Source organism: Rhipicephalus sanguineus, chromosome 10, assembly GCF_013339695.2.
Source record: "Rhipicephalus sanguineus isolate Rsan-2018 chromosome 10, BIME_Rsan_1.4, whole genome shotgun sequence".
Classification (NCBI taxonomy): Eukaryota; Metazoa; Arthropoda; class Arachnida; order Ixodida; family Ixodidae; genus Rhipicephalus; species Rhipicephalus sanguineus.
This window is the reverse complement of record NC_051185.1, coordinates 88517256-88537012: the sequence shown is the minus strand read 5'-3', so window position 1 is coordinate 88537012 and position 19757 is coordinate 88517256. Positions and strand designations below refer to the sequence as shown.

Genomic DNA, 19757 nt, shown 5'->3' with positions numbered 1-19757 from the left:
CAGCGCCGCAAAACTTCAACGCACCTGTCGCCGGCAGGTCTGCAACCTCTACCTTGCCCTGACCGGCCGTTTGGGCGCGTTGGCATCGATTTGTATGGACCACTTCCTCTAACGTCGGCTGGTAACCGCTGGGCCATCGTCGCTGTTGACCACCTTACGCGATACGCCGAAACTGCCGCCCTCCCAGCGGCTACAGCGCGCGATGTTGCCTCCTTCCTGCTGCACCGATTCATGCTGCGCCACGGTCCACCCCAGGAGCTGCTCAGCGATCGAGGTCGTGTCTTCTTGTCCGAAGTCGTCGAAGCCATTCTCAAAGAGTGCAACGTTGTTCACCGGAAAACTACTGCTTACCACCCGCAGACGAATGGCCTCACCGAACGCTCGGCGACATGCTCTCGATGTACGTCGCCGCCGATCACACAAATTGGGATGCCATTCTGCCTTTTGTCACCTACGCCTATAATACCGCCCCGCAGAGCACTACTGGTTTCTCGCCCTTTTTCTTATTGTACGGCAGGCACCCGTCGCACACGATCGACACAATCCTTCCCTACAAGCCGGACCCGTCTGAGTGTGCGCCTATTTCTGCCACAGCAAGACTCGCTGAGGAGTGTCGGGAGCTTGCCAAGACATTTACTACGAATGACCAAGAGCGGCAGAAGAGCATTCGCGGTGACACCACCACTTCTGCGCCCACGTTCCTCCCTGGAGCACTCGTATGGCTCTCGGTCCCTACCACTGCACCTGGCCTCTCTTCAAAACTACTGCCGAAATACGACGGCCCCTACCGTGTCGTCGAACGCACGTCCCCGGTCAACTACGTGATCGAACCCCTTGAACCATCTTCGGACATGCGCCGTCGAGGGCGCGACATTGTCAACGTGGAGCGCCTGAAACCCTACCATGACCCGCTCATAGTGACAAGCAGTTAGGTCGCCAGGCGGCTCCCTTTTCGTACCCGGGGTAATTGTAGCGAAGCGTTCGAAGCCTCTAATGGGTCGCCCTCTCGAGTGCTTACTAGTGGGTCGTCCTCTTCCGCTCTTCTGGGACAGCACGCTCCTCGCGCTCAGAGTCGGCACCCCGCCTTGACTGTCGCAGTCGTTTATCGTCGCCGAGTGCCCGCTAATAAACGTCTTTATAATCTATCTATCTATCTATCTATCTATCTATCTATCTATCTATCTATCTATCTATCTATCTATCTATCTATCTATCTATCTATCTATCTATCTATCTATCTATCTATCTATCTATCTGTCTGTCTGTCTGTCTGTCTGTCTGTCTGTCTGTCTGTCTGTCTGTCTGTCTGTCTGTCTGTCTGTCTGTCTGTCTGTCTGTCTGTCTGTCTGTCTGTCTGTCCAAGCAATCAGCAATGGCTACGCACTACTCGCTATGCGAAACCAGCGTGTGCCCAATTACTGCCGAGCGCGCAGAAAGGATGCTTCGCTACGAGAAAATTGGTGCATTGCGTTAAGTGCGATGGGTCATCATATTTCCGTGCCATGCACGTCCCACCAGTAGTCTTCCACTGTAAAACTGATATTGCGCATCGCGTTTATCCTTGCAAGCGAGGTAGCGAGCATCTACTTGTTACTAGGCTATGCTTCTGCCATCCACATATGCCGATACCTAGTCCACAAATAGAAACCTTTTTTATCACTGTACTCGATCTTCGTGTTTTTAACGCAACAGCGTTAAAGAGCTCGTTTCGCAGAAACGCTGGCGTTGGCGGTCTGGTTGTGAGCGAAAAAATCTGCGTTGTCAGTGGGAGAAAATTCGAGGCAGATTCAAATAAAGAAATAATGGTAAATCTTTGGATCGAGTGGGTTCGGGAATTCTAACCTGCGACCCCTCGCTCCGTGATGCGATGTGTTTAGCGGCTCGGTCACCACGCATACATCATCTAGCATATTAACGGCGAGCTATGTATATATACTATTCGACGTTGGTGGTACGCACATGTCGGAGGTTCTTCAGGACGGCAGAGGCTTGACTCTCACCCGCGAGATGGCGCAAAAGGCGTACGGGCACGCCTTAAACCGGAGTTCTTCAATCATACCAGCTGCGAAACTCCCCCATAGGCCCAGTGTATCAAAATCGGAACTCGACATTGGCCGAAATCGCAGGCGTCTGCTGATTGTAGCGTCATCTGTTTAGCAAAAAATAAACTAATGAACGCTATATCAATGGTTATGCAACCGTGGGTGCCGCCACATACCGCCAAACAACATGGCAGCACATAGAGCAGCGGCGTGTTTGCGTTTTGTATAGCTGCGCCCAGATGGCGCGACTATCTCGAAGCCCCAGTGGAATCTGCCATTAGCATGTCCGGGTTGCGGAACGCAGTTACGCACCTGGTATAATTGAAGAGCTCTGCTTTAAACGACATCGCGGCGCCGTGTATCGTCGCGCCGCATGCATGGATATAAGAGCGGGAGGGCGTCAGCACTTTGGCTTTTTTGTGGCACGGTTGAGGCGTCCGCTGAGAAGCGAAGCGAGGCTAGTGATTGGGAAAGCGATACGAACACGGTCCGATTACGCTATCGCGGTCTACTTTTGAAAGCGAAGCTCAAGCGTCCTCCAAGTTTTTTGGCGAGGTTGTTTATTCACTTCCTGCATCGTCGATACAGTCGGATTCGCGGACCATTCTGGAGAGTTATCGACGCAGTCCGTGTAGCACATGAATACCGCAAAAGATCTTACTCCGCTAGGGAAGTCCTCATCGCAATAGAAGATACTGTTCAACCGGATATATCTCTTTAGAACGCTTCAGTAACGGAGGTCCATTAGCGTCGTCGTTGTTTAACGTTAAACGGCATCCCGGCACTTTGAAATACAATAAGTCATTAACTTACGTTTAGAAACCAAATGCGATCGACTCTACTTTGAATTCATCGACGACTTTAGCACTTTGTAGATAACGAGTTCGAAGCAGGGTTGTCAGCAGCCCTGATAGGTGAAACAGCTTTGCGCATTTTGACGAATGAAGCATGTTACCAACGTCGCTTCGTTCCGCGCAAGAGTTGGCGAGCTCCCGTGGTGCTGTGTTTTCGTTTATCACGGCGTATATTAATTTCCATCTTCCTATGAACATCTTTCCTCCTGTCGCAACGTGTTGCAACGCTTCTGCGGAAACGTAGGCATCAGAAATGCTACGCGGACTTGGCATTCATAATCGACTACGTCGTTCGACGAACAGGATCTGCACATCTTGGCCAACAGGACAATTAAAATGTACACCGACTGCAAATGTTCGCATAAAAGCAAGACTTTCACATAGAAGCAAATTGCGCGGAAGGATGGTACACAGCAAAATAAATGAAAAAAATAACAAAATGAGTTCATTTCATTTCAGTTTGTTTCATTTAAATCTGCGCTTGTTTGTCTCATCTCTTTTGTTGTGTGCCGTCCTGCCGCGCATTTTGATCAAAGATGAACGCATACTAACTCCTCCATCTTTCAACGACTCTTACTCACAGGATATACACAGTGCCGTGTGGCTCAGCCTAACAAACGTGGTGCCTCGTTCAACTAACACAGAGGAAAGCTGGTCAGTTTCGCTCGCGATACTTTAACTCAAAAATTGAACTAGCGCTGCAATGCATGAAACTTTTCGGTTGTCAAGTTCTTTCACGCTGACCAGAGGGCTTCGATAATAATATCTCCGATACAGCAATTCCATTGTGTCCGTTCTCATTAATAGTTTCGGTGTATGAACATTCTTGTGAAGATGGGCGTAGGTGCTGAGGCGCCTGAGAACGAATCAGATGTGTCTGTGCCTGTGTTTTCATGACTGTATTGACTACAGTTTCATATGCAGCCACTTCCCACCTTGTCTAGCTTCGCTGTCAGCTTGCTCTTCCCTCACCTTCAAAAATGGAGTGACGAAAGCAGGCGAGAGAGAAAGAGAGAGAGAGAAATAAAAAGATGCGAATTCTGTATAGGTGCTTGTTTCGTCTGAGACCATTCAAAATGTTAAGACAGAGGCACAGGAGAAAATTCTCCACTGCAGCTATCTTCATACTCATATAGCCAATGCCCATAATGACTGCTGTGTATTTAGAAATGCCGACATCGGTCTTAACGTTAGCGTATGAGCACTTCATCTGAGAAATCTAGTCAATGGTATGTGCAATACTTAGGCATGAAATGGGACAAGAGGGGCAAAGGGACAAGACACACATCCAAAAAAAGTCACAGCATATCCACGGAGTGAATGATGATGAGTGGGCGAAGCTGCGGAGGTTCATCGGTAAACCGTGAATCGTCCGTGAATTCTACCCAGTACATCATCACCGACGTGAGATCGGGCGCGTTTATACTAAAGTTTCGATGAGAGTTATGACGACTTGCAGCTCACTTTAATTTTACATGTACGCTGTGAATTTTCATTGTTTAGAAAACCATTGCTTTAGAAAACATCTGCCGTCTTTCGTTAAGCAGCTGGCGTCTTTTCGTTTTGCTTTAGAAACATCTGGCGTTCTTTCGTTTTGCTTTTAGAAAACATCTGGCGTCTTTCGTTGGTTTGTTTCATCAATCAACGGCGTTTTGAACAAAATTTTTATTGTTTAATCACGCACAGGAGAAATCTCACCAGGCACTACCTTGGAGGTAAACAATGGCTGCTAATGGGAATGAGAGACAGAAGAAGTCGGCTTTTAGCTAACACCTACACTTCTACTTCTACTAACGTTTCCTACTGGAACATGCCAATGGCTGCTAATGGGGAATGAGAGACAGAAGAATTCGGCTTTTAGTTAACGCGCACCCTGCGAATTTTTTATTGTTCAACAACGCACAGGAAAAATCTCCCACCGGCACCACCTTGGAGGTCAAGATCTGGTACTAGCGTTACGACTGGTTACGCACTACGACTACGAGGGACGAACGGGTGCCGCTTTAAGGAGCTTCGCCCCTAAAAAGAAATCAAGCCAAGTCTGCAGTAGATTTTTCACCTACTTCATGGAACTTGAGAATTACGACGCCGCGCTCTGGGTTACTTGGATTAAGTCCAGATCTTTAACAGTCCTGACTTCATGAAGAGAAGTTCCGCGAGCAAGGGCACTAACCCAAATGTGTTCTTAGCAGCTTATGCACTCAATGTTGTTTCTTTGCACTTCTTTGTTTTATTTCTTTGTACTTTTATATTCTTAATCGTCTCCCTTGCCTTCATGCAGAGTTCGGGATCTCTGACGCTTACTCCGGTGCACCTCAATGGCTACGACGCAGCGGCCCCCCCTCACCAGCCACCTACGGTGACGGCGAACAAAGTTCAAGACGACGACGACGACCCGTTCGCGCCTCCCCCTCCTCACAGGGAGCGCTCGGAGTCGGTGACGTCACGCGGCAACTGGGGCAGCCGCTGGGAGTTTCTCCTCTCGTGCGTGGGTCTATCTGTGGGCATCGGCAACGTCTGGCGCTTTCCTTACCTCGCCTATCAGAATGGAGGAGGTGGGTGCCGACAGTGATGAACGATGATTTGAGGTAGCGAATTACTGAGCTGTATTTTAGAAGAACATGTTCGGCGTGTTGGCGCACGTCCGTGATGGGAATCGTTGCGCATGCAGTCGGACGAACACGGGAAGAAACGATGTGGACAGAAATAGCTTATCTTTGTTTGGGATGTGTGAACAATGCATATATATGCAGCGACAGAATGAACAAAACCAGTTCATAGTTCGCGCTCTTTTTGTGCCCATCGTTCTTCCCTGTGTTCGTCCGACTGTATGCGCAATCATTTCATTCATAGAAATGTTAACGAAGACGCAAACACACACGGAACGCGTGACATTTCTTACGTCATTTTCAGGTGTCTGACCTATTCACTGATAAGTTTATCGTCAAATCAGGTGTCAGACTCTGCTTGAAAGAACAGCTAGAAACTACAAGGACAGTAGAATAAGACACTACGGGCAGGCTCCAAACTGTTGAGAGATGTTTTTTTTTTCAGTGAGAAATCGCGTATCAGTGCCTGTAAAAAATACACGTGACAGAAAATAAATAATATAATAAATTCCTAAATACACGTGGCAAAGCAATTAACTGCGCTATCCTTTGAACAGACTCGACGGAAGACGACTAACACTTAGCAAAGTGCTTGCGCCGTGGTCACACCCTGACAATCAAGGATGCGCGCATTTCAATGGGCACAAGTTTAACGATCTGTTAGCAATTGACATTATTGCTTTTATTCATCATATTGTGTTGTTAGCGAACATATCTCATAATCATATGAGGTATGCTATGAAGTACATCAAAACTATTCTTACGGCTCTATCCGCGCTGATGTGTGTGATCACCCTTTATGTTTTGGACTCTGCCCTTAAAGGAGTACTGGCACCTTTTTTCGAAGGCGAGTTTACCATACAAATCATCTGTACGCAGAGACGGCTCCGAGCAAGTGTGAAGCTCAGCAAAGGCTGATATTTTATTTTGATATTAAAGTAATTTTTTTCATGGCGCCCCTACCGACATCGGCACTACCTTGACGTCAGGCTACAGTACTAATTATGGTGGCTTCACGCAGCAGTCTGGCTAGTTGTGGTGGCGTCAGGTACCAAAACTTCCAATATGGCCGCTTGTGCGTCACCAACGGAGCCACGGCGCGGAGCGGCCATGAAGACGTCACTATATAATGTGCGAGCACCTGACCAGAAGCTCATACGGTGTTGTGACGTCAGGGTACAGTAGGAGTCGAAACTAACTTTTATAAACATGGTGTAATTACTTTTTCAGGGTGTACTCGTGCTTAGCACGCATTTTCTAAGCTCTTGAGGGCCTGGCCTTTCATTTGACGCAAAAAGACGACGGCTGGAAATTTTCGTGTCAGTACCCCTTTAGGGGTATTCTTTACACGCCAGAGATAGTATGTGCACATAGTACTCTTGATTATATTTTTCCTTTCCTTATTTTTCATTATTTTTTGTTTTGTTTTTTAACACAGATATCATGATGATGGATTAGCCGGCTCTAACGTAGCCTACCTTCTCATGCGCTTCAGGTATAAATAAAAAAAGTAAACAATTTTCTATCTTTGGAGCAAGACATACAGTATGGTTTACCTGCACACCGAGCGTACCTTTCGGTTAAATGAGACCTCACAGACGGACACTTGCAAAGTGTTGCCCGCACATGTGCAGTGTCAATAACGTGGCGCCATTGTTCGCTTTTTTGTACTTCACAAATTGTGTGCAGTCGGATATTCCAGATGTCACAGAAAAATGAAACCCTGATTTTGTTAGACCTATGATAACATTGCACTTTTTTTGCTCAGGCTTTAATATAAGAAGAGAAAGAATGGAGATCACAAATGCAAATCTAGCGTGCACGTTTAAGTTTACGCATTTTTTTATGTTTGCGCATTGCGCATTACACCACAGGCAAGTTTAAACGCACACAGCTGCTTAATCAGGCGGGTGCATTATGTGAGACGTCTGCTCAATGATGTATCACTCACATTCCCAGGATTTGGGGACATCTCTACGCAGCGCCATCTCTCAGCGGCAGCAACGGTGACCTGCCATACCTGAATGGGAAATAGGCGAAAAAAATCATATATCTTGAAAAATGGTAGTTATCAAAAATGACTGCGGGTTCTGTACAGCAGAGACCTACTGGAGCATTTTGGCAAAATTGCAGTATCGAATTACAAAGCGCGTGGCTTCCCAGAACAATTGAACACAGCCCATTAGAAACACATGGGGCCCCATTGTTAAATATTAAACACTCTGGGAAGCCACGCTGTTTGTTGTGCGATACTGTAATTTTACAAAAATATTCAAATAAATCTCTGCTGTATAGAACCTAGAGTCGTTTTTGATAACTAGCTTCTTTCGTCAGATATGATTTTTTTCGCCTATTGCCCATTCAGTTACGGCAGGCCACCGCTGTCATCGACCAGAGATGGCGCTACGTGCACGTTTCCCCAAAGCCTGGTCATGAGATGGCGATATAGGACTATCGTTCAGAGAAGAATGTATGTGACGGGTGCATTCGCGATTAAAATCAGTTAAGCAGTTGCCTGTATTTCAGTTCGCGTGTTGTCGCTCAACAGTTAACACACGCTTTCTTTCTTTCTTTCTTTCTTTTCTTTTAAGTTTTGAACAAGCCGTCGTCATTCTGCGTTATCGTTGTCTTCCATCTCGACTACGGCTTGTGGTACATTTCTCTCTACGCCCCTGCTCTTATGAAATTGCAGTGTTTTACGTGCCAAAGCCAAGGTAGGATTACAGGAGACGCCGCATTGGCAAAACTACGCATTAAAGTTTACCACATTGTGCATTTCAACGTGCACATAAATCTAAAAACACGGACGTTTGCGCAATTCGTTCCTTCGACGTGTGGCCGTCGTGGCCTTACATCGAGCCCGCCCCGTCTCACTTAACAGCGCAGTGCCAAGAATCTCATAGTCGCTAAGCCAGTGCGGCAGGTTCCCCTAATCTTTAAGTTGTCCTTATGCCTCTAAGAGAAGTATGGCCGGAATGCACATCTTTCAGCGGGGTGTGGTCTAAGGCGTACGGTCGCCCCAGGGGTAGAGGGGTGAACACAATGCTGGTTACCTGCGTGCCCAGGCGTGGGCGGCCACGGGATTTCCCCGCTTGCGCGGAGTTCCTGCATATTCACCCTTGCGTCGCGTCGAGTGTCGCAGGTTGAATAACGAAGCGATAACGCATGCGCATATTTCACTATCCGGTCTGCCTGTCCGTGTAAGAATAACGTTAGTTTTCGGCCCGCACTACTTATACAGGCCTACAGAAAACTTCACCTATAATTCGCTGTTTCTTTTTAAGCGATGGTTGTTATTACTCACAGATTTCAGTGGCGGCATCGTACGCGACGAAGCCGGCGAGCGTACAGAAAGGCGGCACTCGAAGGTGCGCTGGTGTACACGCGTATTTGTATGCGCCGTTTTCCAATGCTTGATGCTCTCTCGATCGTGGCAATCTGATCTTTCACCTAGCTGACTTGTCATTTCACGTTGTCAGATTTCATTGTTGCCTGGATATGAACGTACACGGCCGTCGCTGTTGCACGGAGCAACAGATCTTTCTTTTGTCGATACAAACAGCCAGATGTAACGCAAATCAACACAAGTGTTGCGCTGCTATGCATGTAGATGAAGGTTCCATTTCCGGCGGAGAAGGAAACAGTTTGAAGGGAGCACAGCACAAAAGAAAGTTAGCCGAGAGTCCGGGGCGGCGCACCAGAAGCGGGCACGGGGGTCGGGGGGGGGGGGGGGGGGGGGTAGGGTGCTCACGTCTCTCCCCCCGCCAATTTCTCACCTGCATTTCTTTGCCCCCGCAAGAGCGACCATAGTCAAACACAACGCATAATCAACTACTTCTTGCGCAAGATTTCTTGCACAAAGGACGGAACAGGCACGGACAGGCGCAAACTTCCACCTGAATTTATTATCAAAATGACACACATATATATAAGTATGACAAAACTAAAAGACCAATGGCACAGGTGCGCAGTGTGACAGCGCGCATCAGCTATCATGGAGCTAACATGGAGCTATCAGCTATCATGAAGTGCGCATCATGGAGTACCAACTAGCTCGAACCCGCACCTTCTTACACAACGCGTAAGTTCCCCACATGCATTCCTTCCCCCCCCCACCCCCCTCGCTCCCCGATGGGACTCTCGTGTCGTGGTTGCCCCCAGTAAAGAAAGGTTGTGCACAGCTTGCACTTGTGGCGCAAGGCTGGAACCAACAGCGGAGCTAGTGTTCGACATAGTTTTTTCTTAGTTTTTGCTTGTAGTGCCAAGCTTTTGCTGGAATGAATGAATGAATAAACGTTAATTAAAACTGGTTGGGCAGTTTTCCTTAAGGGTTTTTTTCATTCCACGCCGGTCAAATTGGCGCACGTGTTGTGGGAGCGAAGCAAAGATGAAGAAGAGAACGAAGTGAGTGCATGCCGGTTCATACCTAAAAGCCTAAACATCTCCGCTGTTAAATATCCTGGCACCGCTTCTGAAAAAAATAAACAACAATACGATAATGAATAGATAGAGCACTATGAAACGCATACGACAAAATGGCAAAATACTACTGAAGGAGCTAAGATCATTCATAAAATGTGCCAATGCTCCTAAAAACACACAGCGCAGTTCGTCGCCAGCATTTAGTCGTAGCGGAAGCTGCATCCTGCGTTCTCGCCGCATTCACACATAATTGTGAGGAGGCATTGTCTATCGCACCTATACAGGAAAACAGCAGGGATCTCGTGCGAACGCTGCGTTACGCATACGTTTCTCAGTGATTACACGGCGCGCAGCTCTCAACCCTTCCTCGCTCGCCGACGCAATGCAGATCCAAGCGGGCGACGGGGTTCAGTCACCCGCGGGCGGTTTGCTTTCCCGCGGGTCGCCGAAGTGGGTCGGCGAAAGTGGCGCGGCCTGGCTCGCGTGGTTCGTAGTGCACGATCACCGCGGGAAATCCCGACGATGTCGCCCCCTCGCCATCCCTCTCTCGTGTTGACTTTCACCGCCGGAGAACGCGCTTTGCATTCGGCATTCCAGCGTCGGCTAGATATGCCGATTCAAATCGGTGCAGCACTGCGTACGGCGTTGAGCCCAAGCAGGAGCCCAATTCTACACGCTTTTCATTGTTTGGTTGGTTGGTTTGTTGGTAAGGCTTAACGTCTTAAGAGGAAAGACTTTTGGGCTAGTTGGTTAGGTACACGAAATAAAGCCATAGCGCTAAAAACACAGGGATCAAGGCAGAGGACATGACGTGCGCACGTTGTGTCCTCTTGACAGAGCATAGGTTTGGGCGTGTTGGTAATCCATTTTGCTATTTTAGCGCAGCTAACAAAGCAGAGGACACAGGAGCGACACGGACACAGTGCTAGCTTCCAGCATTTTCCTTGTTGAAAAACAAGATTTTCCTGTCCTCTTCCTTGGTCCCTGTGGTTTCAGCGCCATAGCTTCATTGAATTAACGTCCTAAAGCTGCGAGCTGTGAAGAACGCCATAGAAGAAGGATCCGGATAATTCGACCATCTGGGGTCCTTTCACGTCCACTGAAATCGCACAGTGCACGAGCCTCTAGCATTTCGCCTCCATCGAAATGCGACCGCCATGGCCGCGATCGAAGCCGCGTCTTTTTGGTCAGCCGCCCAGCACCATAACCACAGGGCCATCGCGTAAGTTAGCAGGATTTTCTTCGACAGCGAAATAAACAGCCTAAAAGAGAGCGTTTCTCAGTGCATGTCTTTTCTTTACTTGGAAAGCCGGCAGGCTTAATAAATGGTTAGAGATTTAGAAACCGATCCACTTAAAAGGTGTTTAGAGCGCGCACATGACACAACGGGATTGGCAGAGACTAAGAGCGCTGACTTCGAGTTGGTTCTATTTCCATGAAGAAATGAAGATTTCACCAATTCGCCAGAGCATCAAAAGCACTGCACGGTAAACGAACGAATTCGTTTCTTGTAGACAGTCGAACACAGACAGGTACTGAGAGCCATGCAGCCTCAGCGTTCTGTGCCGGTAGGGCGTCCTTGGCGAAGGCTTGCCGCGCGAATGTCGTGAAGTCGGGCTTGTTGAATAGCGGGGCAATTCCGCAGCAAGTGCCGTGACGCTCGCATCTTCAGGGGTGGTGCCTCAAGATGGACTTGAAAGCTTACTGCAAGACGGGTTAAATATAGATGGTTTTGAGGAAATTTGGTGCCATAAGTAAGACTCATGGTGAAGCGAAGACAATGTACAGGGCGACCACTGATTCGACCGAAGCATACCTCCGGGACTTGAGGTGAATTATTAGGTCCCCAAGCTGTCGTGACTGTCCGCCACGTTGGTCTGAAAGTGTGGTATTAGTACCGGTAATGCTAACAGGATGGAGATGTGCGGGGAAAGTGATTCAGCCTGTGAGACAGATGACGAAATAGATTTACACGTTTAAAATGCATTCAAGTGGCGCTGGAAGATCACGGAAGGAGTGGACTATCATCGCTAGATAATGAACCACAAGTTACGCTCAAATAGAGGGTCTTGTGAGTATTGGCTTGCCTATAACTGCTCAATAGGGCAGTTCATTCCCACAGTTACGGGATGAATACCAAGTTACAATTGACACTCGAGTTTAACTGCTAAATCTTCGTTGCTTTATGACAATAGTACGACCGTTGCTGGCGCCCCTCGTGCTACAGTTGGGAGCATATTATGGCGAGAGAAAGGTGTGCCATTTTATGTGAAGAGGGAGTAGACTGTATTTCCATTGAAATTAGGAGGAGAAAAATGGTGTTGAGCTCATGAGTGGCATCACATAACGAAAACGACATAGCAATGTAAGCACGCAATTTGCGTGTATACTAGTGGATTCACACATCAAGGTATGAGATTAACAAGTAACGAGCAGGACGTCTTGACAAAGCACTTAATGTTGAATGAGTAATTCAATCTTGCTGCTGGTATTAACCACAGCTATCGTTAATAAACGATGGCATGGTCCAGGAAGGCCGAGCATTCTATTGGTGATATTAGACTAGAACACTTGAACGCATAAGATATAATCGACTGATTCAGGGCAGGGGTCACTGAAGATTGTTGATGAAAGCGTTCGTCCTGCCGTACACATTAAAGGTCGTGAAGGGGCTCGTGGTAGAAATATTGACAACAATACTGAAATCTCACACCCAGTGCTCATTAGTTCAACAAAAGGCACGGGCCACACTCTCTTGCACCAAGAGAGCGTGGCCCCCGTGCATTTTGTTGAATTAATGAAGCCTTTCAGCTTCCGGAAGGCTGCACCTAATTAGCGATGGTAAAGAGTGCGCTGTCGACTGCTGAGCTTGTTCCGCAAGAAGCACAGGGCAGGAAAGGCGTAAGCTGTGATTAGAACAAGATTCCGCGACAGTGTAGCGACGGCGCGATGAGCGCTCTGCACGCGAATCTGTATGCAGGAATGTCTCTGCGGCACGCGAAGAATTCGGCAACATATTAGCATAAAAGGCAGCCACTTTAGGCACTCGTTCGGTCCTCTCTGTACCCTCAAGCGTTTACCACGGCACATGCAGTGGCTTGAGCCGTCTCTTCTACTCATCGTTTGTAGTTGTAGTAGTAGCAGTTGTTGTTGTTGCTGCTGTTTTTGTTGTGTACTGCCCAGTCGCTGCCGTATACTGGTGACACAGGGTAAGCGCCAGTGAGGTCTGCTTAACGCGCACATTTCTGAAGCTTCTCCAGTTGCATTCGTCTAGTTTGAAGAATCTAACCTAACCATTTTGTGTACTGATGATACCGCTTTCTTGGTCCTTGTCCTTTGACTAACGTTAATTTACGGTAGAGTCGAAACATCTTAAGGGTTATAAAAAAGCAGCTAGATCGATGCACTTTTTAACTTTCAACTTGCATTTAAGCACGAGAAGTATTTCCAGTAATGAAATATCTGGTTGCTAAGTGCTTAAGATTACTTATTTAGGTTGACTGTAGTCTGAGAACTAGGCAGGTGGTTGTTCTAATTAATACCTAATTATTAATTTACCTGTCTCTGACTTCATGTCTGTTCGCGCTTTCATGACGGATGCATAACGCGTATATGAATGAAATGTCAGACAAGTTGGCAGAACGAAGCCTGATGATAAGGTTGAAGAATGTGAGGGCATTTCAACAGAACGTATTGGAATGTGCGTGTATGCTTGATCCAAGAGAGCTGAATACTGTGTGTCCGTGCACGTCACGTAGTTTGGCTGTTGTTTGCGAACAGTGATACAATTTCCGCAACTCTACTTGAAAAAGCTTAGGTGATAAAGTATAAAAGCAGGCTCGAAAATTAACACACTGAAGACAAATGTAACGTTGAATAGCCTTGCAAAAGAGCGCGAATACATTATTGCCGGTCATCCTTTGGAATCTCTGCGAGAACACGTTTAGCCAGACCAAATACTGACTAGAGTCGAGTTCGACAGAAAACTCAGCAGTGTATGCAAAAATGAAAATCAAGCAATGACGTGTTTCTTACAAAGGCCTGCCATTGGTCCCTGATTTTCTGGGGCTAAAGGTGGAAAGGAAACGTTATTTGAAAGCAACATCAGGGGTCCTTTGTCAAGATTATCGTTAAAAAAACATGCATAGTCATAACCCTGCCCATTAAAAATGTCGTGAAATGTGCGACTGAGTAGAGGCATGGGGCAGCATTGACGGCAGCCTCTAGATGATTGGGGAGGGAGGGCGCAATTGTTCTACAGGGTCATTTAAGATAGGATGCTTTACACGACCTCTAGTAACCTGCCACAGTGGCATTGCAAGATACAGAATGGATCTGCAATCCTACCAGTACCAGGTTAATTAGTTTCGGCACGCTCAGATCGACGAAGATTATTATCGCCGCAGTGGATTAGGTCTGGTGAAACTGGAGTGTTTGTCAGTATCGGTTGACATAGTTCAATGCTTATGACGTTCTCCTCTGGGCTTGTTCGCAGGCGCCTTCCTCATCCCGTACCTCATCATGCTTGCGTTGGCCGGCAAGCCCATGTATTTCCTCGAACTCGCCTTCGGACAGTTCGCCGGTCAGGGTCCACTCACGATATGGGCCTGCGCGCCCATCTGCAAAGGTAAGTCACCTGGGTGATCTATCCACACAGACAACCACGTGGTGGCCCGAGACGATTTAGAAGCGACAGGGACAATCACTTTCAGAGTGCTCAGCAGGTCTTCAGCTTCACTTTTAAGTAAAAAATATGATTACCTGTTTTCTCTGTTTGGTGAGCGCTCATTTGCCACGTATATAACATTCTTCAAAGATACACGTTAACGCTTATTTGGAGATCATTACACTAACTTCGAAGAGTCGTGGGAGCAGCGACTCTCGAAAAGATAATTAACGTGCACCTTCAAAGAGAGTTTACACGAGGCAAGTGAGGACTTGGCAAAAAGAGTAATCAATAATCTTTTTTTTTTCTTAGGGTGCCGAAAGTGGACGCTTTCGACGGGTTCAACAAGTTGCTTTTGCGTTTTGAATTTGTTCTTTGCTTAAGGTCTAATTTGCCCACAGGGTCCGCTTTTCCCTGGGCCGACTAGACCAACTTCACCGTTTAGTATTCCTGAAAAAAAAAGAATGGGCCCCATTTTCTTTTTTTTTGCATTTTGGTATTCTACCCACTGAAATGCCCTGACACGTACGGGTTGCAAACAAGTGCAGCCTTTCACTCACTAGCGCAACTTGATTCCCGTCGCTATGGAAGTTTTCCCAACGTGCATCTTACAGAACCCACCTGTTATGTCTCCTACCATCAATTCACCGGCTGAGGTCACGCCTTACAAATCTAGAAAATGCATACTAAACCGTAGAACCGTTCGTGTTATAGCAGTCTGTAGAATGCTCATTACAGCATTTTTTTTTATTAGCGACTAACTATACCCGTTGGCGAAACATATAGCGCAACACTAAGGACGTAGGACTCGGTGAGAGACGAGCACGAGAGCTCGTCCTTGTCCATCTCTCAGTCCGTCGTCCTTGAGAAGGCGCTACAGCCGTCGCCGTCAAGTACGATTTACCAGCTATCCCAGTCTACCACTCTGAATTTAGTGCTCGTCAGTGTGTGCATTTGTGAGCGTGTACGTGAGTGCGTGTCCGTGCTTAAACCAAAATACTGACCATAAGCCAGGCATTCTTTTCACTTCCATTCATTGATGCAACACATGCTGCGGTTAAAGATGTACGTTGACATGTGGCGACACCGCTAACGCTCTTTCCATGTGCGCAGGCGTGGGCTACGCCATGGTGTGCGTGTCCATGGTCGTGGCGGTGTACTACAACGTGATCATGGCCTACACCATCTACTACACCGCCTCGACGTTCCAGTCGCAGGTGCCGTGGGCGCGCTGCGATCCGCAGTGGGCCAACGACACGCCCTGCTTCGTGCGCTCCGAAAACGTGAGAATCTTTGTCGGCTACGTTGTATCTATTTGGCCGTCTACGTTTTCCTCTGTGACAGAAGAATAGCGCCATGTCGCGATGCGCACTCTCTTACGGCAACACCTGTTATTGGGAGTGTCGAGACGTTCACGCGGCGTCGCATGGAGTAGGTCATTGCGGCATTACCTCCATAGAAATAACCGTCATTAGGTCGTCAGGCTGAAGGCAAAATACAGGGTACAGCTGCGAATGTTCGGCAAAGTGAGTTATTGACCGCGGGAGTCTTGAATTGTAGATAAGCTCATGTCTCATTGTGTTGTGTCTTTGTCTTCCGAGTCGTGCTCAGTCGTTGCTAAATGTAGACCTAAAGCGCCCCTAAACAACCTCTGAACATACGAACAACGAGTGCGTTATTCTGTCTCCTGGCGTTTCCTGCATTTTCGGCACAATATGTTACGTCAGCAGTCTGTTCGCGGGACGTCATGTGGCAAGAAGCTCTCGATTGGTTCATATACGAAGAATATCAGTTGTGTATGTATCCCACCCTGCTTTGCCATGCAGTCGCACGCCAGATCTGCCTTGTCTGGCATGACTATCATGCGCGATCAACTGATTTTACTTGGTTTTGTGCGTTTTCGACTGCGCAAGCGGAGATAACAGCTTGAAGCGTAAAAGTGCGAAATCCTGATAGGCCCAACGCTTAGTGCTGATATTGGCCACGTCTTTTATGAGAAAATAAGTGGCAAGGAGGAGATAGCGTCTGTAGGAAGGGTAGTGAAGGCGAGAAAGAAACCACTCTCTCGTCTTTGAACTCGGAATGGTTTAGGGGCCTTTTAAAAAGAGGCTCCATCCGAGGATCTGCTATCCAAATACATGCAATACATGCGAGCTTAAATGCTTTTCATCAGCATACACCGAGCCCTATTCAATTATGTCTCTTGTATTTAAAATGAAATGGCGATGTCTGGGGAATGCAGGAAGCACTATTTTGTGTAGGGCATAAATTTTTCACGTTAGTTCTTTGAAATAAAAAAAGTGGAAAAGAAAAGTGCATACTGCCCAGTATTCGCATCTTTCTTTTGCTCGCTTCAAGGCCACACGTCGAACACTAGTGCTGATTACATTATTAATATCTGGCGGATATCTTGATAACGTTGCTGCGGGCGTGCACTAAACGCTAAAGCGTTCAATTCTGCCGCTTAACACGCCAAAATTATGATCTTTGCAAGCGTAGCGATGAACGGCCACATATAAGTAGGTTGAATTGCTACTGAGAGTGGCGCCAGCAGCATTAGTTTTCTCGTTCATCTAAACTCCTGCTTTTTGTGTAATTTTTCTTGCAGACTTCGGGTATAGATCTCAATGAGACGAAGCCGTCGAGCCAAGTCTACTGGGAGTAAGTAGAACACCAATGTAATTATTGCTACGGTTTACGTGCCACAATTAAGATATGATTATGAGCCACGCCGTAGTGAAGTGCTCTGTAAATTTCGACCACCTGAAGTATTCTAACGCGCACTGTAATTTAAGTACATGGTCCTCTAGCATTTTCGCCTCCACCGAAAATGTGACCGCCACAGCTGGGACCAAACTCTTCACCTTGGAGTCAGCAGCGGAGTACCGTAACCACTGTACCGCCGGGGAGGCATCGTAAGCCGCATTGTAAAAAAAAATATTTTCCCATAGCGAAAGTGGATGTTAATAAACTGAGATTTTGAAACTTGTAATTTTGTGGAATGGACATAATTACGCATACAAGAACGTAATTAAGTCATGCATCTAGAGAATTTAAGGCGTGGATGGATCGTATTTATACACAAGGGCTCTTTGTTGGCTTTCAAAGTTCACGTTACCCCGCTTAAGTAAACATGAAACGCTCTCGCCGATAGACAATAGTTATTTTTGCACGCAGTGCCTCTTTGCACGGATCCTGCACCCATTTGACAGTGGGTCCCTCAATTATAATCAAAGCACAAAGACAAACACTGGTGACACCGCCAGATACTGACGCTAACGAGAACATGGCTTGCCAACTTGTATCAGCGCGACAATCCACCGAATAAACACACGTTACGGGAGTTACCTCGACCAGAAATACAGTCCATTCAGTATTACCGCCGAACAAGTGTCTCAGCAGCTGGGCTGGGCAGATTTCTCGTTCGTGAATGTAAGATAAGAATATTCCCGCTTCTGCTGCCTGCGTCAAGAACGCGCAAATACAGGACACCTGTATTCGGTTCGTGTGTGACTAATAAATGTAATTTCTTTCAAACTATCTCTTCTCTCTCTTTTCCTCCGTCTGCAGGCTGCTTCTGTGAGCAATAGTTAACGTATTTCCTTATCAGTGGTGATCCCCTAACCCGCTATTTCAACCGACCATCGCGATTCAAACAAGCTATCTATTCGTGTATCAATTTCGAGCACACGAGTCAATCCGTCAACCGATCAATAAACATGGGCGTTCATATCTCTGCCTTTCAGCCGTGGGTTAGTCAGTCAGTATTTCGTTAAAGTGAAGCTGCCTTAGTCGACTCTGTGCCGTTGTCGTCGTCGGCGTCGTTATCGTAGCAGCAGCAGCTGTAGTAGCAGTAGTAGTAGTAGTAGTAGTAGTAGTAGTAGTAGTAGTAGTAGTAGTAGTAGTAGTAGTAGTAGTAGTTGCAGTAGCAGTAGCAGTGTGGTAGCAGTAGTACTATAGTAGTAGTAGTAGCTATTGCACAGGTCACATGACCATAGGGGAGAGTCAATAAAGAAATAAATGAAACGAAATGACGATGATGATGATGACTTTCGGTAAGGTGTATAGGGATACCGGGATGATCGCAAGGCTTCCTAACGAAACGCCATTGCCCGAGTCCACAAGTCACGTCATATCGCTTTGCCCAATCAAGTGTAAGCACGCGTATTTCCGACGACTCGTGATCTCGCTAGCTAATCACACACACTCGCGCGCTTACAGCTTGACTGCTCGATGGTTTTGACGACGTGGAACTGGCTGAATATTTCTTTCCTTTACTCCACCGCCACAGGCGTTACGTCCTGGAGATAAGCGATGGCCTCGAAGACCTCGGCGGTGTCAAGTGGGACCTGGCGCTGTGCCTTCTGCTCAGCTGGATCATCGTGGTCGCCTGCCTGGTGAAGGGCATCAAGACCTCGGGCAAGGTGGTCTACTTCGCGGCCACCTTTCCCTACGTCATCCTCATCACGCTCATGATAACCGGCCTGTGCCAACCGGGCGCCATCAACGGCGTGCTCTACTTCATCACTCCTTCTTGGGACCGGCTGCTGGACATCAAGGTATGGCAGGCCGCAGCGGGACAGATGTTCTTCTCGCTCAGCCTGTCCATGGGTGGTCTCATCATGTACAGCAGCTACAACAAGTTCTCCAACAACGTCTTCAGGTTGGTCAGATGACTTTTGTGCCTGTCACACTCCTTTAAAGCGCGTGGTTTCATAAGACACTTTCTCAGGCGTTGCCCTTCCGACAGCATCGGGGTACATAAATGACCTGCCTTTCACGGATTTTAGGGCTATAGCCTCGTGTGCTTGAAATGTGCTACGCTGCAAATACATTGCTGCGTATCTTGATGTGCACCGCACTTTGGACTTTTAGGGGCGAAGCTCCTAAAGCCGTGGGTCTGTCCTTCGTCTGTGACCGGTTTGTAACCACCTAGTTGGGGCCACCTCTAGCTCGTGAGAAGCGCGCGTTCTGGTATGCAGTAGAAGAAGGAGACGATGTTGACGAGTGAGACTCTGGAGCATGTTCGCCTGTGTGGCATTCTTTCTTCTTTACTGCGCGCGTTCTGGTATGCAGTAGAAGAAGAAGACGACGTTTCAGAAGTAACGCGCCATGAGGCTCCCTCTTGGCACGCTTTCTCTTTAGCTCGGAGTCGCCAGATGGA

At 47.5% G+C, this 19757-nt stretch overlaps 1 protein-coding gene across 2 annotated transcripts in view; it reads left to right on the top strand.

Annotated features, from left to right (window-relative positions):
- The window catches only part of LOC119372216 (sodium- and chloride-dependent glycine transporter 2), a 162340-nt gene that overhangs the window by 126406 nt on the left and 16177 nt on the right, over window positions 1–19757 (top strand). For both annotated transcript variants that reach the window (XM_037642695.2, XM_037642696.2), the window contains exons 2-6: window positions 5178–5451; window positions 14423–14554; window positions 15707–15876; window positions 17202–17254; window positions 18885–19256. In XM_037642695.2, the coding sequence (XP_037498623.2) occupies window positions 5178–5451; window positions 14423–14554; window positions 15707–15876; window positions 17202–17254; window positions 18885–19256 (1001 nt within the window). The remainder of the gene's footprint in view (window positions 1–5177; window positions 5452–14422; window positions 14555–15706; window positions 15877–17201; window positions 17255–18884; window positions 19257–19757) is intronic.